The 19918-nt window shown below is 44.6% G+C and overlaps 1 protein-coding gene across 2 annotated transcripts in view; it reads left to right on the forward strand.

Moving 5' to 3' along the window:
* The window catches only part of LOC121545898 (disco-interacting protein 2 homolog B-A), an 83489-nt gene that overhangs the window by 21709 nt on the left and 41862 nt on the right, over positions 1 to 19918 (forward strand). For both annotated transcript variants that reach the window (XM_041856807.2, XM_041856808.2), the window contains exon 2: positions 12053 to 12124. In XM_041856807.2, coding sequence (XP_041712741.1) covers positions 12053 to 12124 — 72 coding nt within the window. The remainder of the gene's footprint in view (positions 1 to 12052; positions 12125 to 19918) is intronic.

Below are 19918 nucleotides of genomic sequence, written 5' to 3' on the forward strand. Positions count from 1 at the left end.
TTTTCCCCCACTGTATATGTGCTTTCTTGAGTAGGGGGACCTTGCGGGCGCTGCAGGATTTCAGTCCTTCACGGCGTAGTGTGTTACCAATTGTTTTCTTGGTGACTATGGTCCCAGCTGCCTTGAGATCATTGACAAGATCCTCCCTTGTAGTTCTGGGCTGATTCCTCACCGTTCTCATGATCATTGCAACTCCATGAGGTGAGATCTTGCATGGAGCCCCAGGCCGAGGGAGATTGACAGTTATTTTGTGTTTCTTCCATTTGCGAATAATCGCACCAACTGTTGCCACCCACTGGGGAGCCAAGCCCTGACAGGCCCACCCAATCAGATTGATGTGGTTTAAGCATCGTTGTGGACTTTTTCATGAAAAAAAGGTGTGATTTTGAGAGTGAAAACTCATTAAGAAAACATAGGATTTTTCACACAGGGTGCCTTTCCTTCGCTGGGAAAAATGTGAGTACACCCACTTCTCCAGGCACCACTACACCGCTACATAGGGCTGATGGAAAGACAGCAGTCAAACACTGTATGTTAAAGGATAAGCAGTCCATAAACTCAGACATAATAAGCCAGTAGGTCCCAATCATAAGAATACAAAAACACAACCATTAAGCATTTCCCAATCGAAATGTACATCTATTATTTCCCATTGCAAAAAACATTTCACGTTTAGCACACAAAGTTTAGCACACAAAGTAACCGGTGACCTATAGTTTAAAGTGGAACTGACAGCGTTTTAATTACTTTGCAGATATGAAACACAGACAATCATAATATCAGTCAAAAATATCAAATTCCCAGTTTATGCTACAAAACCAACTTTATAAGAGGTTTTAAAAATAGGCTCTATTTGACTCAACGTTCCATGACGTACACTAAGGCATTGTTGGCAGAATAGATGGATGCAGTTCAATGCATGATTAATATAATTCACCAATGCATTTCTTGGTAGTCCAAAACACATTGCTATCAGGTTGTAAATCAGAGCTGGCCTGGTACATTGTTTTCTGCCTCCATTCGGGATGCACTGTTTCAGTTTCAGTTTCAATGACTCAATATTCTGGACAAAAAGGGACGAATGTAACTAAGGCTGGGAATGTCAATACAATCAAACTAGCAAGGGCAATGATCACAAGTCAGTCATAACGTGGCTAATAGGCTAGCGTATCTATTTATGTAGCAAGCTAAAAACACAGAGCCTAACGTTAGCTAGCTAGCTGCAAGAAGGATGTCGTGCCATTGGAGGAGTGGGTGAGTGACTGACATTTTCCCCTCATATAGTTTTTCAGTGGCTATACACAGCTAGAGATGCAGGTGTCATTTGGTTAGCTAGCAAGAACTTGAACGACTGTTGTCCAGTTAGCATATCTCTTGTGTTTGAAAATTCACTCTGGCTATCTACTCTGATTTCAGAGCGCTCTCATCTGAGTGTGCCAGAGCGCAGAACAACTGATGAATTTACGACCGCGCAACACCTGCTGAATATGACCGGTGTCAGTAAACGTAGCATAACATGTAAATAGCCTAACCAGCTCTGTTACGGTGAGTAAAATGGTCAGAGTGAGGTGTTCTCTCATTTGTGTCTGGAAGTAGCAAGCTAGCCAACTTTAGCCAGTTAGCTTGGGTGCTTGGTTGGGACAAGCATGCATTGTCAGGCAAGGTGCAGAAGGACGAGGAGGCTACAATTCCCCATTGTTTATCAGTTCAATTTTGATGGCCAACTAGCTGAAAAAGTTTGAGAGGGTTTATCTAATGCTCCTTCGTTAGATTTTAGCTCATCTTGCTCTGGCTAGCATTAGTTAATTTTATTATTTTTCCGTATTTTCTTTGTTTTTTTTATTTCTATTTTATTTTTTATTAGTAATTTAGCAGACACTCTTATCCAGAGCGACTTACAGTTAGTGCATCCATTTTTTTTCTTTTTCCCCCCCCCATACTGTTGATCTTGTTGTTGTTGATGTGCATAACTGAGGGAGAGAGAGCCTACCTTTTCATGGTTGTTTGAGCAATAGGGACTGTAAAGTTCCCAAATGTGAGAGGACTCCCGTGGTGTTTACATATTTGCAGAAATCCATTCAGGTTTATTTTGTGGCTTTTGGCGAATGCTTTCTAATGATCTAAAGTCGCGAGGTTGCAACTGCCTATAAACACACAGTCCAGTTCAAAGTGAATGATGGCAGGCCCTTGTGGCAAATGGCTTGTTTTATAAAGGCCTACTGTAGCTCTGGTTGGCTATAGCGTACTGGTCTGTGTAGACTCCAGTCCCGGACAAGACAGATGTTTTTATTCGGTTTTATTTCCTGCAGTGTCTATTGATTGTCCAAATGCACGGCCGCTTTCCCACTCTATATTGCTATCTAATTTTGACAAATGCCTTAGTATATGTAATTCCCAAACATTCTATGAATTTATGAAAATGTGGAAATGACCATATCGAAGTGGTCACTTGTCAGAAAATGTTTTTAAAAAGTGTAATTCTTCCTGGGGGTGTATATGAACAGATTTTTAATAAGATTTCAATTTGCTAAAATGCTGTTAGTTCCACTTTAAATGCAACAATGTTTCACACACATAAGTTATTTTAAAAGAGATGGCTAACAACCGCAAGCGCGCTGCAATAAAAAACACAGTTCCACTCAGCAGATGATGATCATTTGAAACATAACTTCTTGTTGAAAGTTATTATTGAAAGGGGAGAAGCTAACAAATTAGCAACAACATCTTCTTTGATAACACCTGCTGCAGCCACTGCAAACTAGCCGACAACAAAAGCTAGCTAGCTAGACCGTGAGAATACTACTGTTCGCTATTGTGCAGTGACCTGTTGTCCTTCAAGAAGGCAGAAGTTTCAATATGTTTTTGTAAACACGGTCCCACCCATTAACTCAATGTGATTGGTTGATTCCACTGTCACTCCCAAATTTTGCCCAATACAGTTGAATGGTAGATGCCTTTATCTAGCTTCGGATGGCCTAGCCAATGGCTGACTTAGCTAGCTAGATTTATCTCCCCAGTGTTAACCCTTTCCTTTCTAACAGTCCTGTGTAGCTCAGTTGGTAGAGCATGGCGTTTGCAACGGCAGGGTTGTGGGTTCGATTCCCACGGGGGGCCAGTATGAAAATGTTTTACTCAAATGTAAATGTAACAAAAACTGAAGAGATTAAATCAGAGCATAAATGAAAATAATAATATACAGTGCCTTCGGAAAGTTTTCAGACACCTTAACTTTTTCCACATTTTGTTACGTTAAAGGCTTATTCTAAAATGGATTAAATAAAAACATTTCCTCAGCAATCTACACACAATACCCCATAATGACAAAGCGAAAACAGGTTTTTAGAACTTTTTGCAAATGTATTACAAATAAAAAACAGATACCTTATTTACATAAGTATTCAGACCCTTTGCTATGAGACTCGAAATTGAGCTCAGGTACATCCTGTTTCCATTGATCATTCTTGAGATGTTTCTACAACTTGTTTGGAGTCCACCTGTGGTAAATTCAATTGATTGGACATGTTTTGGAAAAGCACACACCTGTCTATATAAGGTCCCACAGTTGACAGTGCATGTCAGAGCAAAAACCAAGCCATGAGGTCGAAGGAATTGTCCGTAGCGCTCCGAGACAGGATTGTGTCGAGGCACAGATCTGGGGAAGGGTACCAAAAAATGTCTGCAGCGTTGAAGGTCCCCAAGAACACAGTGGCCTCCATCATTTTTAAATGGAAGAAGTTTGGAACCACCAAGACTCTTCCTAGAGCTGGCCGCCCGGCCAAACTGAGCAATCGGGGAAGAAGGGCCTTGGTCAGGGAGGTGACCAAGAACCTGATGTTCACTGACAGAGCTCTAGAGTTCCTCTGTGGAGATAAGAGAACCTTCCAGAAGGACAACCATCTATGCAGCACTCCACCAAATCAGGCCTTTTATGGTAGAGTGGCCGGACGGAAGCCACTACTCTGTAAAAGGCACATGACAGCCCGCTTGGAGTTTGCCAAAAGGCACCTAAAGACTCTTAGACCAAACAAGATTCTCTGGACTGATGAAACCAAGATTGAGCTCTTTGGCCTGAATGCCAAGCGTCACGTCTGGAGGAAACCTGGCACCATCCCTACGGTGTAGCATGGTGGTGGCAGCATCATGCTGTGGGGATGTTCTTCAGCTGCAGGGACTGGGAGACTAGTCAGGATCGAGGCAAAGATGAACGGAGCAAAGTACAGAGAGATCTTTGATGAAAACCTGCTCCAGAGCGCTCAGGTCCTCAGACTGGGGCGAAGGTTCACCTTCCAACAGGACAACGACCCTAAGCACACAGCCAAGACAACGCTGGAGTGGCTTCGGGACAAGTCTCTGAATGTCGTTGAGTGGCCCAGCCAGAGCCCGGACTTGAACTCGATCGAACATCTCTGGAGAGACCTGAAAATAGCTGTGCAGCAACGCTCCCCATCCAACCTGACAGAGCTTGAGAGGATCTGCTGAGAAGAATGGAAGAAACTCCCCAAATACAGGTGAGCCAAGCTTGTATCGTCATACCCAAGAAGACTAGAGGCTGTAATCGCTGCCAAAGGCGCTTCAACAAAGTAATGAGTAAAGGGTCTGAATACTTATGTAAATGTAATAATTATTTTCTATACATTTGCCAAAATTTCTCAACCTGTTTTTGCTTTGTCATTTAAATCAAATCAAATTTTATTTGTCACATGCTCCGAATACAACAGGTGTAGACCTTACCGTGAAATGCTTACTTACAAGCCCTATTGGGGTATTGTATGGGGTATTGTGTGTAGATTGAAAAACAGTTGAATCAATTTTAGAATAAGGCTGTAACGTTACAAAATGTGGAAAAAGTCAACAGGTCTGAATACTCTCCGAATGCACTTTAATTATCATTATAATCATTATTTTATGTATCCTTAGCCATTCTCTGAAGGCGTAGAAGGGACATTGTTCCCAACTGTGAGTGGCTCTATTTTCATTTTTTCACTATTTTGAATGTCTAAAGAATAAATGTTGTTCTGAAATATGAACACAGATATACTGGACATTTTGAACTCTTAATATGGTGGTGATTTGACAAAATTACAATCATGGTCTTGAATTGGACTCGCATTTTTCTGGTCTCGGTCTTGACTCGGTCTCAGACCTCTTGTCCTCCTCCCGGTCTCGGTCATGACTCGGTCTCACTCCCCCTCCGGTCTTGGTCTTGACTCTGACTCGATTTGCTCCGGTCTTGGTCTTGAATCGGTCTCGTCTTAGGAGGTTTCACTCTCGCTAAAATCTGTCCAAAATAAGGCCAATGCATTTCTATGGACTTATTTTGGACCTAAGCTTGTCGCCTGCCTTCCCGCCTTTGTGACAACAACTCCCATTGTTAGGGCAGAGACGTGCATCTCGTCATTATAGACAGATCTCTGGTATAAATGGGAAGGTGTACACAGCACAGAGGAGCGAAGGAGACGACACCAAAAATACAACATGAGAACAAGTGGACATAAACGCTCAATACAGGCATTTGGAATATTGCGCAAAAACATTAATTTGATTTAATCCGATATATCCCCCAGTCCTAACTGGTGCTGCAGTGGTGGCACACATGTCTCTGGTGGCCCGCCGTGCCACTACATTGCTAGCTCATTCAGCACTCATTCTTTTAAACACTGTAACCCCCCCCCACCCTGCATTAACCTGCTCCAGCGGTACACACACACCGCAGAATAGCGTCAAACACTCACACACAAACACTCTGCAGATTAGCATCACACACACACCACAGAAAAGCACCTCACACACACGCAAACACACACACTACGCAGAGTAGCATCTCACACACGCGCACACACACTGTTTGTCCAGTGAGCCAGTTGGCCCAGTCAGTTAGGAGACTGTTCTCCCATCAGCACATTCCTCTAGGCAGTGTCCCAAATGTCACCCTATTCCCTATATAGTGCACTACTTTTGACATGAGCCCTATGTGCCCTGGTCAAAAGTAGTGCACTATTTCGGGAATAGGGTGCCATTTGGGGCACATTCCTGTAGTCTCAATAAACTGGTAGCTGCTTTTGGCAGGGGAGACAGGGTGGGGTAACGCTCATATCCTGCCCTCACACACACGCACGCGCGCACACACACAAACATTTCTGAAAACATGCAACAGTTTTCCCAAAAGTATTTCTTCCTCTCTCTAATACACAAACTGCAGCAAGTGTTGCTCACAAACCGTTGGTGAGTGCAGACTTGCCCAGGTCACGGCCCACTCTGTCTGCCTAGCTCCAACTCCAGGTCTGGGTGTCTGCTGCGATCTATGGTGGTGCTGTGTGGCAGTGCCAGTCTGTGCCTGTTGTTGTGTCCCACCCCATCACCAGTACAGACACTCCTCTGTCTCTGTGTTAATGACCCAACATCACTCACAGTTCAGAGCTCAGGCTTGGAGTAGGCCAGAACTCTCTCTCACACAATGGAGCTCCAGTCCACTACTCCCCATTACCATCAATCTACCACTTACTGTGGCAGACCGTGGGGCCAACTCCCTCTCTGTGTGTTTGTGTGTGAAAGACGGAAAGATTGTGTTTATGTCTGTAATGTAGGCCTTTGTGTAGGTGTGTATTTGTGTGTGTGTGTGACAGTTTGTGTGTGTCTTGTAGTTGCTGTTTCCGGGCCAGATTTTTAGGCAGCAGTAACGGTGTGTGTATCCAGGCATGAACACATTGCTGAATACTGGGAGCCCCTACAGCACTGACACAGAATGAGAAAGCACTCAGCACTCTCTTTCTCTTTCTTTCCCTCTCTCTCTCTCTCTCTCTCTCTCTCTCTCTCTCTCTCTCTCTCTCTCTCTCTCTCTCTCTCTCTCTCTCTCTCTCTCTCTCTCTCTCTCTCTCTCTCTCTCTCTCTCTCTCTCTCTCTCTCTCTCTCTCTCTCTCTCTCTCTCTCTCTCTCTCTCTCTCTCTCTCTCGCTCCAACACACTGAGTCACTCTGTTGTTTTGAATTGAACTCTTGTCCCCTGCCCCTTTTCTCTCCTCTCTGATGGACGTTGCAAATAATACTGTCCCCTAAAACAACCCATAGCAGTAGTTCTCTCATGTTCAGCCCTATGTCAACAGTTGTTGTTCCACTCATTAATGTCAAGTACAGAGCAGAGAGAGAGCTGTCAGTACCTTTGAGACAAAACACACACCACCCCAGGCCCAGCGGCTTATCAAACACTCCCCCTTCTATCCCCTTCTGTGTCTCGCTCGCTCTCGCGTTATTTGTTCCTTCTCACTTCCCCAACCAGTTTCTCTCATTGCATGTTTATCTTCCCCGACTCTGGGCTGCAGCACACACCATCCCTCACCCTCCATATGTCAATAAGGCTTTGAGGGGCCACTTCTTCTCAAAAGTCAGTGAGAGGAGGTGTAGGAGGTGGTGTAGGGGCATAAAGCCGTCCGCATACATAGGTTCGGCTGGCGCATAGTAGATCTCGGCTAAGCAAACCGAACGAGTGTGCTTGCATACTCCCTTGAAAGACGTTCGCTTGGGAAAAAGGGGAAAAGGGGAAAAGGGGAAATAGTGCTGGTAATAGCCAACCACGGCCAAACAAGGAAGTGATGACACACCCAAACAAGGAAGAGGCGCGCTGGAGAATAAAATGGTGTATACAGAAAGACTGGCGGGAAAATGGAAGTTGTGGGGATTGCCCGGGATCTACTAAATTCGCTTTACCTAGAAACACATATAATAGGCGAGAGAAGGAGAAGATAGTCAGTCAGTGCGACCACTCAACAGAGAAGGAACAACGGAGGGGGGAGGATGCCATGCTGGTCCAACAAATGCGCCCTATTGATGAGGAGCAGCATTTTGTGTACTTCAGGATGAATTGGCCTTTACATGCTAGTCTTTATATGATGCATGGCTAGAATCGTAGAGGTGCAGGTACTTCTGCACCTCCTCGACCAAGCGATGCTGGAAGTTGTTGTTGTCGTTCCGCATGTTGAATCCACACTGAGTTTCGGGCTGAATCGAGAAGAAGAAGAGCCTTGCGTTACCCCTACAGTTGACGAATGACAGACGAAGGGGCGTAGACTTTGGCTACCGAAGTTCGATTTTGCTCAAGAAAAGGTTACATGTGCACGAACGACCAAAACCGTACATAATATATGCACAAGCTGTTTCGAACTGTTTCAGATGGGAAGCATGCCTTTGCCCATTATTATGATGGTTGTAGCTATGAATATAAACGTATAATCCTCATAGCCTACATGTTTTTTTGTTTTTTTGTAAAATCACATAGGTGTGTATGAAATAGTAAGCAAAAACGTTGAATTTGGTCCTATGTGGAAATGCAAAATAAATTGGCACCAGTGTCAATTTTAGCATGTCAATCTTGGTGGGGCAAACTCAACATATATTTTTTTAATGCATGCCAGCAAAGCCACTACACAGCACAACACTAAACAATACATTAATTGCACTATAATGGTGACACGGTGCCCATAAACTGTTAGGGCCTGCATAAAGCTGTCCCAACAGCAGAGCTTTCTTTTCAGCACCATGGAGTGAATCCTTACCACTGCTACACCTGGCTATCAGCGAAGTCTTGTCTGCCAGAGAAACAGTTCATTCAGACTCATTTACTGCCTTTTTAAAAAACATAGCTGATATGGCTGACTTGCTTAAACAAATGTGGTTTCTACTGACAATTGAGATGTACAAACTATGACATAAGGGAATGAGTGGCGCAGTGGTCTAAGGCTGTGCCACTAGAGATCCTGGTTCGAATCCAGGCTCTGTCGTAGCCGGCTGCGACCGGGAGACCCATGGGGCGGCGCACAATTGGCCCAGCGTCGTCCAGGGTAGGGGAGGGAATGGCCGGCAGGGATGTAGCTCAGTTGGTAGAGCATGGCGTTTGCAACGCCAGGGTTGTGGGTTCGATTCCCACGGGGGGCCAGTATGAAAAATAAAATAAAAATAAGGTATGCACTCACTAACTGTAAGTCGCTCTGGATAAGAGCGTCTGCTGAATTTTTTTACAAGAGGCAATCCGTAATTTCGATTAAGACATTAATGAGCGAGCTAAGACGGACGTAGTCAATATAGCTATTTGTTCAGCACTTTTGAAATGTACAGCGACAGAATTCAGAACATGGGCCGTTCTTACAGTATTCTCCCTGTACACCAAGTCAGAACCGTAGGATAAATAAAGGGGGCATATATTCGATGATGACATTTCTCTAAAACAGGCTATAGGCTACATGTGCACCACAAAGTCAGAACAGTAGGCTAAGTTATGAGGGGGAAAGGGACCACATTTACTATACAATATACACTTAGTATTACTTTCTTAGCTACAGTATACAAATCTCACTGGCATATTACATCATTTATACAGCAGCATACAATACATTTTTGGACTCACTTAAACAGGAAGGTGGCGCAGCTGTCCTTTTTGTGGGCAAATTTTGGCATTAAACTTTGTCATCAAAGTCTGGCATTCTCTGGATTTATGGTGTTTTCAAGACAACTAAGGAACTCTGAAAAAAACAAGGTAGAATCATGACGTCAGTGATCTTTAAGTCGGAGCTCTAGAAAGAGGCCTGAGTTCCCGACTTGGAATTCGAAGTATTTTCTCAGTCAGTGCTAGTTTTTTTTCCTGAGTTCCCAGTTGTCTTGAACTCACTGAAGTCTGAGATTTCCCAGTTCTGAGTTTGTAGTTGTTTTGAACGCGGCAGAAGTCATGCTGGATTGACAGCATGGCCAATTTATTCAACCTTTTCTGGCCCATGGTGATGCATGTGAATGTTTATCCTTTTAAGCTTGGAAAAGAGACACTTAAACCCAGACTTGGACCACACACCCTCTCCACCGAATAGCAGGCAGGGGAAGAAAAATTGTGATTGCTTTGCAACGCATGCAGTTAGCCACTGATTCCTTCCAAACCACTCATTGTTGTGTAATGTTTATGTCCAATGGCTGATGAGCACCGATACGTTTGATCTATAGTTTCTCTTCATATGACAAGGATTGGAAAGGATTTGCCAGTTGATTGTCTACTTGATTCATGATGACTGCTTGTCTAGCTTGCTAGCTAAGATTTTGAAAGTATGATGTTGACAGGATCAGTCCAATCAAAGCTAAGGTAGATCTAACGTGATTTGACGTCATTTAATCTGTGGCCAATGACCTTGAGCCTCCTTGGATGGGCACTTCTAATGGAAATCTATGGCAGCACCCAAGGGGGCTTTAACTTTATAGCTCTCCATATACATTTTGCTGTGACGTAGAGTCCCCATGAGTGACAGAACACTGAGCCAATCACAGCGCAACTAGAGAACATTACCATCCCCTACGCTCTGTATTTTCCGCTGGCTGCCCCACCACCACAGAAAGCACTGAGCTAGGCTGAAACACCTGCATTTTGAAGCTGCCTTACTCAAGAATGCAAAAAAGAGACCATGTTTTGTATGCGGCTTTGTTAACTCAATAAATATTTTTTTTACATTGTTTGCAAACTGATATGTGGCACATATTAATGCCAACATAACATGCAAAACCGGCAACAAAAAACTAAAAAAGTTGTTTTGCTAAACAGGTTGAGGCTCAAAACAGGTGGGGCTCTGCCCTGAATGATGGGTCGCTACTGATTGGCACACTCCACTTAACAAGACCATTGCCAAATAAGGCGTGCTGTCATCTGCTTTTATAGTAAGCCTTGAGGTGGTACCACCCAGCACATCTAGAATGGAGTGTATTTCATACCGAACCCTTCCCTTGAGATGATACCGAACCCCTCTCAAGGTGCCTCTACATCACGATTTCAATGGTAGAGTTGAACCACTAGGGGCAAAAAGAGCTAGATTTACTACTCAAAAATCAAAATGCATCCCTTTTGCAACAAACTGTCAAAATGAAGACCAGAATTGACGTGTTTCACCGTAACTAAGCCTAAAACATCTGGGTTTCGATGAAAAACTATGTTTTTTCATTAAAGTTACTCTTTAAGGGAGGTTTAGGAGGGAGGGGATGAGGAGTGACAGGCCCCCAGTCCTCCTCTCTACTGCACTTAGACTTAGACACTTATCTCTCCCTGTGACGCTATCGCTGGTCACAGAAAAGGGGATGTGTGTGTGTGTGTGTGTGCACGCATGCCTGTGTGTGTGTGTGTTTTGGGGGAGCCTAGGGAGGATGTGCACTTTGCTCTTTTCAGTTGTGGGAGGGCTGGCTGGGAGTGTTGTTCAAGGCCAAATGCCCTCCCCCTTCCCCTCCACCCGCACACCCTCCTAGAGAATGAAGAATAGGGGAAAAGCGGAGGGAATTGTGGGGGAGTTGGGTTCCATGTGAAACTACCTCACATTGCTTCCTCTTTGCTTTTTTGCGATGGTTATGTCCCAAATGGCACCCGAGGTCAAAAGTAGTGCACTATATACAGTAGGGAATAGGGTGCCATTTGAGACACAACCGATGTCCATGTTTACTATTCTGTGGCTCGATTGCTTAATCTGGTATTGTTCTCTGGTGGGAGGCTATATCAATAGCTGTAATATTTTTTTTAGTTCCTCGGCCTGCCCTGGGGTTTGTGTGCTCTTGTCATATTTGTCCACTTAGGAGGGGAAACGAAGATCTTATCTGATCTGTTTACTCAATATTGTTATTCATTATTCACTGTATTTATTCCGCGTGTCACTATTAAAAAAAATTATTTATAAAAATTATCTTAACTCTGCATTGTTGAAAAAGGACCTGTAAGTAAGCATTTCACTGTTAGTCTACACCTGTTGTTTACGAATCATGTGACAAATTAACATTTTATTTTATTTGATCTTCATTAGTTTCTGTTTGCAGTGAGCCACATAACATATGGAGCTGTAGAAAAGCTGACAGAATCTCCCCTGGAAGGTTTTAGAAATGTGTTATGATGCCTGAGGGTGGTTGAGCTGGTAAGGTCACCGCCCTCGGCACCTATGCAGTCCCCTGCCGACATGGAATCAAATCCCAGGCCCAACACACTTCTCTGTCTTAGTGTGGTGACTAACTGTTGACTAATGTGGCTGTGTCGTGTTCTCTTTTCTTGTCTGCTAGGTGACATCACACAGAAGGGCTATGAGAAGAAACGAACCAAGCTGCTGGCTCCCTTCCTCCCTCAGATCACCAGTAAGTCCAGGCCTTTCTCTTCTCTCTTTCTCCTCCTCTTCTCTTTTCATCCTCCTCTTCTTCCTCTTCCTCCCACAGATCACCAGTAAGACACGTCTGCTCCTCTTTTTATATTTTTCTTTCTGTCCCCATTTCTTTGTCGTTGTCCTTCTTTTATATTTTCTTCATACTACACTTTATCTTCTCTCATCTTTTCGGTCCGTTCTCATCCTCCTCTTCTCTCCTCCTCTTCTCTCCTCCTCTTCTCTCCTCCCGCTCGACTATTGTCTTCCTCCTTCCTCCTCATTGCTCTCTTCTTGTCTGACCTCTCTTGATATTTGTCATCCACGCGTCTCCTCACCGGGGCAGATGACATGGCAGCAGCGAGTACAAGACATGACTATCTGTTTTCAGCCTAACCCCAGACTCAAACAAATGCCTTTTCAATCAAACTGACAGCAATGACCAAGCTCATCAACTAAGTCAGTTTTGCACCAACAAGTCATTTCTATGGGGAAAGAATGCACAGATGAACCAAAACTGTTCCACAAATAGTGGGTTATTGAACTGACTTCCCCATTATTGTTTTTCCGCAACTGTTTTTGACCTCCCTGTCTGTGTGTTCAGATGGCGATGGGAGAGTTTATGGCTCTCTGCTGCACTCTAGTGGTGGATGACGGAACAGCTGCATTGCTGCTCAAACGTAGTACAATGGTAGATGCGAAGTGTGATCTTTGAGACAACCCTACCCTTACTCTAACCATAAGTCGGTACCTAACCTTAACCGTTTTACATTTCTATTTTAATGGGGGTGACGTCAGAGTTGGGTCAAACGAGGACGTGGTTAATATAAATCTAGCTGTGTTTTTTTTCTATGCATTGGCAGGACAGAAGGAAGTGTCTCGTAAACTCAAGGGCGGGGTGTGTGTCTCTTTGTTAACAACAGCTGGTGCACTTGGGGTTCTGCTTGCCTGAGTTAGAATACCTCATGATAAACTGTAGACCATACTATTTACCAAGAGAGTTTTCATCTATATTTTTCATAGCTGTCTACTTACCACCACAAACTGATGCTGGCGCTAAGACCGCACTCAACGAAGCGAACAAGAAAATGCTCACCCAGAAGCAGCGCTCCTAGTGGCCAGTGATTTTAATGCAGGAAAACAGAAATCCATCTTACCTCATTTCTACCAGCATGTCACCTGTGCAACTAGAGGTGACAAAACTCTAGATCACCTTTACTCCACACTCAGAGACGCATACAAAGCTCTACCTCGCCCTCCATTTGGCAAATCTGACCATAACTCTATCCTCCTGATTCCTGCTTACAAGTAAAAACTAAAACCGTAAGTGACACGCTCAATTCGGAAGTGGTCCGATGAAGCGGATGCTAAGCTACAAGACTGTTTTGCTAGCACAGACTGGAATATGTTCCGGGATTCATCCAATGGCATTGAGGAGTTTACCACATCAGTCACCGGCTTCATTAATAAGTTCATTGATGAAGTCGTCCCAACCAGAAGCCATGGATTACAGACAACATCCGAAATGAGCTAAAGGCTAGAGCTGCCGCTTTCAAGGAGCGGGACCCTATCCCGGACGCTTATACGACACCTGCTATGACACTCATTGGATGTGGCAGGGCTTGCAAACTATCATGGATTACAAAGGGAAACCCAGCCACGAGCTGCCCAGTGATACGAGCCTACCAGACAAGCTATAAAAGCCTTCTACGCTTGCTTTGAGGCAAGCAACACTAAACCTGCGTAAGAGCACCAGCTGTTCCAGACGACCGTGTGATCACGCTTTTTGTAGCCGATGTGAGTAAGACCTTTAAACAGGTCAACATTCACAAGGCCGCAGAGCCAGGTGGATTACCCGGACGCATACTCGGAGCATGCGCTGACCAGCTGGCAAGTGTCTTCACTGACATGTTCAACTTCTCCATGACCCAGTCTTTAATACCTACATGTTTCAAGAAGACCACCATAGTCCCTGTGTCCAAGAACGCCAAGGTAACCTGTCTAGATGACTATCGCCCGTAGCACTAAAATCTGTAGCCATAATAGCTTTGAAAGGCTTGCCATGGCTAACATCAACACCATATCCCCCAAACACCCTGGACCCACTCCAATTCGCATACCGCCCCAACAGATCCACAGATGACCAATCTCTATTGCACTCCACACTGCCCTTTCCCACTTGGACAAAAGGAACACCTATGTGAGAATGCTGTTCATTGACTACAGCTCAGCGTTCAACACCATAGTGCCCTTGAAGCGCATCACTAAGATAAGGTCCCTGGGACTGAACACCTCCCTCTGCAACTGGATCCTAGACTTCCTGATGTGCCGCCCCCACACTGACCCTCAACACAGGGGCCCTTCAGGGGTGCGTGCTTAGTCCCCTTCAATAGTCTCTGTTCACCCTGGTCGCGCACGACTCCAACACCATTATTATGTTTGCCGACGAGGCGACGGTGGTGGGCCTGATCACCTGGCAGTGTGGTGACAGGACAACAATCTCTCCCTCAACGTCAGTAAGACAAAGGAGCTGATCGTGGACTACAGGAAACGGAGGGCCGAGCACGCCCCTATTCACATCGACAGGGCTGTAGTGGAGCGGGTCGAGAGCTTCAAGTTCCTTGGTGTCCACATCACTAAGAATCTATCATGGTCCAAACACACCAACAAAGTTCTGAAGAGGGCACGAAAACGCCTCTTCCCACTCAGGAGGCTGAAAAGATTTGGCATGGGACCTTAGATCCTCAAAAAGTTATACAGCTGCACCATCGAGAGCATCTTGAATGGCTGCATCACTGCTTGGTATGGCAACTGCTTGGCATCTGACCGCAAGGCACTACAGAGGGTAGTGCCAACAGCCCAGTATGTCACTGGAGCCGAGCTCACTGACATCCAGGACCTCCTATACCAGGCGGTGTCAGAGGAAGGCCCCAAATATGGTCTAAGACTCCAGCCACCCAAGCTACAGACTGTTCTCTCTGCTACCACATTGCAAGCGGTACCAATGTCTATAACCAACAGGATCCTGAAAGGCTTCTAGCCCTAAGACTTCTAAACAAGACTGCTAAATAGCTAATCAAATGGCTACCTGTATTGACCCTTTTTTGCACTAACTCTCTTGCACTGACTCTATGCACACACTGGACTCTACCTACACACTCACACATACAGTTGAAGACAGAAGTTTACATACACCTTAGCCAAATACATTTAAACTCAGTTTTTCACAATTCCTGACATTTAATCCTAGTAAGAATTCACTGTCTTAGGTCAGTTAGGATCACCACTTTATTTTAAGAATGTGAAATGTCAGAATAATAGTAGAGAGAATTATTTATTGAAGCTTTTATTTCTTTCATCACATTCCCAGTGGGTCAGAAGTTTACATACACTCAATTAGTATTTGGTAGCATTGCCTTTAAAATTGTTTAACTTGGGTCAAACGTTTCGGGTAGCCTTCCACAAGCTTCCCACAATAAGTTGGGTGAATTTTGGCCCATTCCTCCTGACAGAGCTGGTGTAACTGAATTCAGGTTTGTAGGCCTCCTTGCTCGCACACGCTTTTTCAGTTCTGCCCACACATTTTCTATAGGATTGAGGTCAGGGCTTTGTGATGGCCACTCCAATACCTTGACTTTGTTGTCCTTAAGCCATTTTGCCACAACTTTGGAAGTATGCTTGGGGACATTGTCCATCTGGAAGACCCATTTGCGACCAAGCGTTAACTTCCTGACTGATGTCTTCAATATATCCACATAATTTTCCTTCCTCATGATTCCATCTATTTTGTGAAGTGCACCAGACCCTCCTGCAGCAAAGCATCCCCACAGCATAATGCTGCCACCCCCGTTTGCTTCACTGTTGGGATGGTGTTCTTCGGCTTGCAAGCTACCTCCAAACATAACGATGGTCATTATGGCCAAACAGTTCTATTTTTGTTTCATCAGACCAGAGGACATTTCTCCAAAAAGTACGATCTTTGTCCCCATGTGCAGTTGCAAACCGTAGTCTGGCTTTTTTATGGCAGTTTTGGAACAGTGGCTTCTTCCTTGCTGAGTGACCTTTCAGGTTATGTCAGTATAGGACTCGTTTTACTGTGGATATAGATACTTTTGTACCTGTTTCCTCCAGCATCTTCACAAGGTCCTTTGCTGTTGTTCTGGGATTGATTTGCACTTTTCGCACCAAAGTACATTAATCTCTAGGAGACAGAACATGTCTCCTTCCTGAGCGGTATGACGGCTGTGTGGTCCCATGGTGTTTATACTTGCGTACTATTGTTTGTACAGAAGAACGTGGTACCTTCAGGCGTTTGGAAATTGCTCCCAAGGATGAACCAGACTTGTGGAGGTCTACAATTCTTTTTCTGAGGTCTTGGCTGATTTCTTTTGATTTTCCCATGATGTCAAGCAAAGAGGCACTGAGTTTGAAGGTAGGCCTTGAAATACATCCACAGGTACACCTCCAATTGACTCAAATGATGTCAATTAGCCTATCAGAAGCTTCTAAAGCCATTAAATAATTTTCTGGAATTTCCCAAGCTGTTTAAAGGCACAGTCAACTTAGTGTATGTAAACTTCTGACCCACTGGAATTGTGATACAGTGAATTATAAGTGAAATAATCTGTCTGTAAAGAATTGTTGGAAAAATTACTTGTGTCATGCACAAAGTAGATGTCCTAACCGACTTGCCAAAACGATAGTTTGTTAACAAGACATTTGTGGAGTGGTTGAAAAACAAGTTTCAATGACTCCAACCTAAGTGTATGTAAACTTCCGACTTCAACTGTACTTACACTGACACCCCAACACACACACACACGCGCACACACACATTACAAGCACACACGTATACTGTCGCCACACACTCACACACATTTTCACATTGACTACTTATGCTGCTGCTACTGTCTTATCTATCCTTTTGCCTTGTCACTTTACCCCTACCTATATGTACCTATATGAACCTTGGCGTGACCCTGGACAACACCCTGTCGTTCTCCGCTAACATCAAAGCGGTGACCCGATCCTGCAGGTTCATGCTGTACAACATTTGCAGAGTACGACCCTACCTTACACAGAAAGCGGCACAGGTCCTAATCCAGGCACTTGTCATCTCCCGTCTGGATTACTGCAACTCGCTGTTGGCTGGGCTCCCTGCCTGTGCCATTAAACCCCTACAACATATCCAGAACGCTGCAGCCCATCTGGTGTTCAACCTTCCCAAGTTTTCTCATGTCACCCCGCTCCTCCGCACACTCTACTGGCTTCCAGTTGAGGCTCGCATCTACTACAAGACCATGGTGCTTGCCTACGGAGCTGTGAGGGGAACGGCACCTCCTTACCTTCAGGCTCTGATCAGACCCTACACCCAAACGAGGGCACTACGTTCATCCACCTCTGGCCTGCTAGCCCCCCTACCTCTACGGAAGCACAGTTCCCGCTCAGCCCAGTCAAAGCTATTCGCTGCTCTGGCACCCCGATGGTGGAACAAGCTCCCCCATGCTGCCAGGACAGCGGAGTCACTGACCACCTTCCGGAGACACTTGAAACCCTACCTCTTTAAGGAATACCTGGAATAGTATAAAGTAATCCTTCTTCCCCCACCCCCCATTAAAAATAAATAAATAAAAAGTGGTTGTCCCACTGGCTATCATAAGTTGAATGCACCAATTTGTAAGTCGCTCTGGATAAGAGCGTCTGCTAAATGATGTAAATGTAAATGTAAGTAGCTCACAGTTTTTAGTTTGTGTGTCACCTGGAACCAGTGGCCCAGAGTCACCTCTCGGCTCTTTGGTTGTTTCTACTCCCCAGTTTACCGCAGATCTCTGTTCATTGGTTGGTTCTTCTCCCCAGCTTTCCTCAGATCTCTGTTCATTGGTTGGTTCTTCTCCCCAGGATGCCTCAGCTATGTCACACTGTGGTGCGGTGTTTTCTGTGGACACATCTGACTGAGTTATTTGAATGGGGGTAAAGTAATGATAAACGGTCTGTTAGTTAGTAGTAAGGTTATATCAAATTAAATATTGTTTCAGGAGTTTCCTGTCCAAATCCAAAATTGTGTGCCTGTGTGTCTGCATGTACAATGTGCGTGTCAGCGATTGTTTGTGTAAGTGTCAGCGAGTGGGTGTGTGTTTGTGATAGGGCTGGGCGATATATCAAATGAATTAGATTAATTAGAATGTACAGTGCCTTCGGAAAGTATTCAGACCCCTTGACTTTTTCCACATTTTGTTACGTTACAGCCTTATTCTAAAATTGATTTAAAAAAGTATATATCCTCAGCAATCTACACACAATAACCCATAGTGACGAAGCGAAAACAGGTTTTTAGAACGTTTTGCAAATTTATTAAAAATAGAAAACAAAAATACCTTATTTACATAAGTATTCATACCCTTTGCTATGAGACTTGAATTGAGCTCAAGTGCATCCTGTTTCCACTGATCATCCTTGAGATGTTTCTACAACTTGATTGGAGTCCACCTGTGGTAAATTCAATTGATTGGGCATGATTTGGAAAGGCACACACCTGTCTATATAAGGTCCCACAGTTGACAATGCTTGTCAGAGCAAAAACCAAGCCATGAGGTCGAAGGAATTGTCTGTAGAGCTCCGAGACAAGACTGTGTCGAGGCACAGATCTGGGGAAGGGTACCAAAAAATGTCTGCAGCGTTGAAGGTCCCCAAGAACACAGTGGCCTCCATCATTCTTAAATGATGCCTCGACACAGTCGAGGTTGGAACCACCAAGACTCTTCCTAGAGCTGGCCGCCCCGCCAAACTGAGCAATCGGGGGAGAAGGGCCTTGGTCAGGGAGGTGACCAAGAACCCAATGGTCACTCTGACAGAGCTCTAAAGTTCCTCTGTGGAGATGGGAGAACCTTCCAGAAGGACAACCATCTCTGCAGCACTCCACCAATCAGGCCTTTATGGTAGCCACTCCTCAGTAAAAGGCACTTGACAGCCGGCTTGACACTTAAAGACTCTCAGACCATGAGAAACAAGATTCTCTGGTCTGATGAAACCAAGATTTAACTTTTTAGCCTGAATGCCAAGCGTCACGTCTGGAGGAAACATGGCACTATCCCTACGGTGAAGCATGGTGGTGGCAGCATCATGCTGTGGGGATATTTTTCAGCGGCAGGAACTGGGAGACTAGATCGAGCCAAAGATGAACGGAGCAAAGTACAGGGAGATCCTTGATGAAAACCTGCTCCAGAGCGCTCAGGACTTCAGACTGGGGCGAAGGTTCACCTTCCAACAGGACAATGACCCTAAGCACACAGCCAAGACAACACAGGAGTGGCTTCGGGACATGTCTCTGAATGTCCTTGAGTGGCCCAGGCAGAGCCCGGACTTTAACCTGACCAAACATCTCTGGAGGGACCTGAAAATAGCTGTGCAGCAACGCTCCCCATCCAACCTGACAGAGCTTGAGAGGATCTGCAGAGAAGAATGGGAGAAACTCCCCAAATACAGGTGTGCCAAGCTTGTAGTGTCATACCCAAGAAGACTCAAGGCTGTAATCGCTGCCAAAGGTGCTTCAACAAAGTACTGAGCAAAGGGTCTGAATACTTATGTAAATGTGATATTTCAATTTTTTTGTATTCATAAATTAGCAAACATTTCTAAAAAAAAGTTTTTGCTTTGTCATTATGGGGTATTATGTGTAGATTGATGAGTAAAAAAACGATTTAATCAATTTTAGAAAAAGGCTCTAACCTAATAAAATGTTGAAAAAGTCAAGGGGTCTGAATACTTTCCGATGTTTTGCGCGATATTCCAAATG

Source organism: Coregonus clupeaformis, chromosome 30, assembly GCF_020615455.1.
Source record: "Coregonus clupeaformis isolate EN_2021a chromosome 30, ASM2061545v1, whole genome shotgun sequence".
Taxonomy (NCBI): Eukaryota; Metazoa; Chordata; class Actinopteri; order Salmoniformes; family Salmonidae; genus Coregonus; species Coregonus clupeaformis.